The 5,000-nt window shown below is 37.8% G+C and overlaps 1 protein-coding gene and 1 long non-coding RNA gene across 3 annotated transcripts in view; one reads left to right on the top strand and one right to left on the bottom strand.

Annotated features, from left to right (window-relative positions):
• RNaseX25 (Ribonuclease X25) overlaps positions 1–5,000 on the top strand; it is a 15,042-nt gene that overhangs the window by 8,386 nt on the left and 1,656 nt on the right. For both annotated transcript variants that reach the window (XM_043027606.2, XM_043027607.2), the window contains exons 4-7: positions 367–587; positions 1,399–1,553; positions 4,203–4,351; positions 4,846–5,000. The exon at positions 4,846–5,000 is cut by the window's right edge and continues 1,656 nt beyond it. In XM_043027606.2, the coding sequence (XP_042883540.1) occupies positions 367–587; positions 1,399–1,553; positions 4,203–4,351; positions 4,846–4,987 (667 nt within the window). In that variant the 3' untranslated portion in view covers positions 4,988–5,000. The remainder of the gene's footprint in view (positions 1–366; positions 588–1,398; positions 1,554–4,202; positions 4,352–4,845) is intronic.
• LOC122260369 (uncharacterized) overlaps positions 1–5,000 on the bottom strand; it is a 25,306-nt gene that overhangs the window by 6,364 nt on the left and 13,942 nt on the right. The window contains exon 3 of the long non-coding RNA XR_006223816.2: positions 1–563. This exon is cut by the window's left edge and continues 86 nt beyond it. This is a non-coding gene — a long non-coding RNA (uncharacterized LOC122260369). The remainder of the gene's footprint in view (positions 564–5,000) is intronic.

The following is a 5,000-nucleotide window of genomic DNA, read 5'->3' on the forward strand; positions in this document are numbered from 1 at the left end:
TTCCTGGGTATCACATTTTTATACATAATAGTATACCAAACTAAGCAGCAATTTCTGTAGATTCATATGTATCTGAACTTTTTTTTTTCTAGTTCATATAATTCCAGTTACATATTTGCACTACTTTTCAGACTCTACACCTTTTCAGAATTTGAACACAGACATTTATCTTCCTGAACTCATCCACAGTCACTTTTTTCACAGTTATACACAGACTTTTCTTTTTTTCTAGATTACACCATTTTCTTAGTTATCCATATTTAAATATTGTTAATTTACATTCTTCTATTTATGTATTCGTCCCACTACCTTTCTGACATATTTTTCTTTCCTTCATGTATTTCTTGACATTCCACCATTTTTCAGGCCCACCAAACTAGGCACAATCGGCCCAAATTACTGCAACAAGTCATGGGATTTCCAGGAGTCGGAAATCCTCAACATCGAGCCTTACCTGATAAAGTATTGGGGCAACATCTTTGGAGAGGACTCGCGCACTTCCCTGTGGAGTCATGAGTGGAAGAAGCATGGGACATGCGCTGCTCAGCTGCCATCACTCAACTCTGAAAGGAAGTATTTTGAGAAAGGTAACAGCATCATTATTTTTTCACACTATAATTATATATTTGTGTATATTTTGTGTGTATGATTACATGTGTGTGTAGAGAATAGGTTCAGGATTTACAGGATTTAGATGTTTAAATAAAATAATTCATGTCTCTCTGAAATTTCCATACTTAAAAAGATTCCTTTTCCTTTCCAAAAACCAGAATTAGTAATGATGAAGTTTGCTACAAGTTCTAACACTTTGAAAAAAAAAAAAAAAAATCAACAGACAAAACAATTATCGTATGCATTAGCAAACCATCTTTAGTACAATGAAAGGGAAACTACTGATGAGAAAAAAAAAATATATATATTTTGCTGTTGTGGACATATTTATGTAATTGATGTTGGGCTAACATCAACTAGGTTTGATGGGATGAGGAAGAATAAAAGAAACTATTACAACTATATCCTCTCATCCTGACTCCTAGTACCAAACAGCACACAAACTACTAAATAATGCTAACGACCTTTGGTTGACAGTTGTATATAAAGTAAAAGTTATATATATACAATATATATATATAATCATAAATACACTCACTCACTCACTCACTCTCACACACACACACACACACACACACACACACACACACACACACACACACACACACACACACACACACACACACACACATACACACACACATACACACACATACACACACACACACACACACACACACACACACACACACACACACACACACACACACACACACACACACACACACACACACACACACACACACACACACACACACACACACTTATATATAATAATTTTTCTAGGTCTGGAATGGGTGACACAGTATGATTACGTAGCGGTGTTGGGACAGCACAAAATCTATCCAGATGATGTCCAGACTTACACAAGAGAGGCCATATTTGCAGCTGTCAAAGACATGTTTGGAGTCGATCCCTCCATTGACTGCATCTACAATAAAGTAAGTTTTTGGGATGGATTCACTGTCTCTCCTCTCTTCTTATCCTTCCTCTTTTGTCTGCCTCATTCTCTCATCTCTCCCTTTAATTCCTGGTTCTGCTTTCCAGTCTCAGCCCTGCTTCCAGAGCTACCTCCAGCCTTTCAACAACCCACATTGGCTGGATTTAAAGGATTCCTAAAGATGTTATAATTGTGTCATATGCTTTAACTCACACACAACGAGGCATATATTTTCCTAATTTCACTCTGACCTGCAATATAGTAAAAGCCTGCAGCTTCCTGCCAAGAGATTTCTTGAGGTGCAAAGTTGTGCTGAACCTTTTGGGAGGGATTTTCACCCACCCTTTTCCACTGGGTGACTAAAAGAGGTTGTGCAATTTTAATTTTTTTATGATAAAGTAAAAAAAAGTATGTTTATATACAAATACAACTACAATGTGTTTATACAAATGAGTCTACAGCATGCATATTCGTTAACACTTCATGATGCGATAGGACATCATCTGTCATGCCAGAAATATTCTGATGACGTGATATAAGAAGTTAACAAATTTCTGGGACAATTTGGATTATGTATCCTCACAGCCTTTGAAAAAAAGCAGGATTTAGGCAAAGAACACTCCAGTCCTAGCATACCTCCTTTCCCAGATAGCACAGAAGCACTTTGACAGAAGGGTGGCAACCTCTGGATAGAGTCTGGTTCAAGAGTCAGTTAGGGCTCCTCTTCCCCTTTCTCTTTAAACACATAAAGCACACTTTGTTATTTTTGTCATTGCATTTTGATATCTTTTCTAGTGCAATGATCATATATGAGCTTGCAGCCCATTGTGAGTCAATCTTTTGTCCTCCTCTGCTTCCTCTGCCCTCCTTCTCTTTTTATTTCAACCTCCCTTTACTGCCTCCTCCTCACTCTTTTTATATATATACATATATATATATATATATATGTATATATATATATATATATATATATATATATATATATATATATTTATATTTATATATATATTTTTATAATTATAATATATATGTATATATATATATATATATTTTTATGTATTTCCTTTTTTAACCCATTACCGACATGTTACAAGTTTTTTCGTCATACACGACACAGTAGCTCTGGCTTGACAACGGACGTCATGACGTTCAGGGATTTTTGATCGTGGATTTTGGATCCCTATGTTATTTTATTGTGCTATGAGTAATGAGTGAGTGCTGATGACAATTGCAATCATAACTCCTGTAATATTAAGCAAAATGGGTTTCACCTAACATCCAAAACCTAGTGTCAGAATGAGAGGAGGAAGGTGACTCAATCCATGCCCAATGTCTACAGTGTGCCCCTGTGCCAGAAGGGATGTCTTTTACTGTAACACTCACAGTCATAAGCGCAAGTTTCCTTCCTCTTCCCTACCTTTTCATGTTATCTTCATTGTGGATGGGTATTTGTTCATGACAGCACACAAATATGAAAAAAGAAAGTTGTTTTTGTCCTCCCTTAACCCATTCACGCCGGGGCAGTTCCGGCTTTGCGCGGTCGCAATATCGGGGTTCTCGAACGCATAAGCCTAACGCCTCGAGATTCTCGGTCGCACAAGCCGTGAGCCTGGGTTGCCCGCTCGCCCTACCCGAGCGCACGGCTTCCCCTCATAGCGCGTCCAGGGCGTCTGACGCGAAAACCACAATACGTGCTATCACGTCAACCGGCGTGAATGGGTTAAAACAGCAATACCTCTATGACACTGAGTATAAAGGATAAATGAGCTGATATGGACCCTGAACTACAATTCTATTCAACTGCTGAAATTTCTCTTAAATACAATAAAACAAAAAACAAAACACTAAAATGGCTATAGCTCTATAACGAATGACTAAAAGAGAGTGGGAAAAGTCAAGGTATGTTGTGTGAAGCTGCCTCGCTATGAAATAAAACCAATCCTGGAGCCTGGGTAAGCAAATCTATCCCCTGACAATGGGTTAAATGTCTCTCTTTCTATACCACTTTATTTTTATTCCTCTTATGTTTGTTCTGCCTCCCTTTTTTAAATTATTTTTTTTAAAGGTTTAAAAGTCACCAATGAGCTACAGAGGGAAGGTATAGTGCAAGAATAATAATGCATATCCATGTTATGGTAGATAGGCCCCTTTTCACCCCTCTGGGCCTGAGTCAGTACTAGAAAAATAGTTGCAGAAAGACTGTGGTGTCTTCCTCATCCTCCTCTCCCTCCTCCACCTCTCCTCCTTTCTTCCTCCTCCTTCTTCTCCACCTCAACTCATCTCTTCTTCCTCCATCTCTCCTCTTCTCTTCTTCCTCCACCTCAACTCCTCTCTTTCTCCTCCTCCACCTCTCCTTCTCTCTTCCTCCTCCACCTCTCCTTCTCTCTTCCTCCTCCATCTCTCCTCTCCTCCCTTTTCATTTTCTCTTTTCCTCTCCTTCCCTACTCTCTTACCCTTTCCCCTCCCATTGCTTTAGCACTCTTGTAGAGGAAGGAAGATAAATAGAAAAATATAAGCAGGTTTTGCATGTATAAGTAGTTTTTAAACTTTCCAGTCATTTTCATGCATGGGTCATTATAAAGGATTTATAGATATTCATAAAATTATACCATCCAAACTTCCATTAATCGTCTTGCTTTTTGTATTCCAGAAAACAAAACAGCACGAACTGTCCCAGATTAAGTTGTGTTTCGACCGCTCTCTGCATTTAGTAGACTGCGATGGCATCATAGGTGTGAATGAAGAGAAAGTCCTTGGAAATTGCCCCACAAAAGGAATTACATACCCAGCATCAGTGAGGTGAGTTGTTAGAGAACTGTACAATAAACATCTCATCATGTTCTTTTTCTCTCATCCACTGACTGTATCCATTGGAAGCTGCATCCATTTAATTAGAAACTATAATGTGGACCCTTATGGGATGCAGGGACTTCCCTTTTGCAAATCATTAGGACCCAGTCTTGTCTTGATTATGGGCTTACTCAGTATATCTTTCCTGCATTAGATTTTGTAACATGATAAATAGTTATTATACATTTACTTTATCTAATTTTATAGTGTTATAGAGGATTTTTCAAAAATTGTTTTAAGAATTAGTGAGTCCTAAATTAGTAACATATGATTTCCCCTTTTTCCTATCATATACTAAAAATACCAGAGGCACAGATGAATGTATATATGTAATATTGTTATTTTATGTTTTCATTTTATACTGAGTAACTACACAAAAACCCAAATAACTTTCGTATCAAACTTTTTGTGTAATCAAATAATCAAAACTTTCTATTTAACAGGACTGGTGGCAAGAACTATCACTATCCCCACAAGCTGGTAGAACTCCGGAAAAAGCGCTGGGAGGAGGCACAGGCCACTTGTGTTTCCTGGCTCTGCCATGCACTCATGACCGTCTATTCGTTGATGTGGATAACATTATAATGGAATCTATTTG

The sequence above is a fragment of the Penaeus japonicus genome, unplaced genomic scaffold, assembly GCF_977035675.1.
Source record: "Penaeus japonicus unplaced genomic scaffold, GWHDUDI00000001_assembly GWHDUDI00000032, whole genome shotgun sequence".
Classification (NCBI taxonomy): Eukaryota; Metazoa; Arthropoda; class Malacostraca; order Decapoda; family Penaeidae; genus Penaeus; species Penaeus japonicus.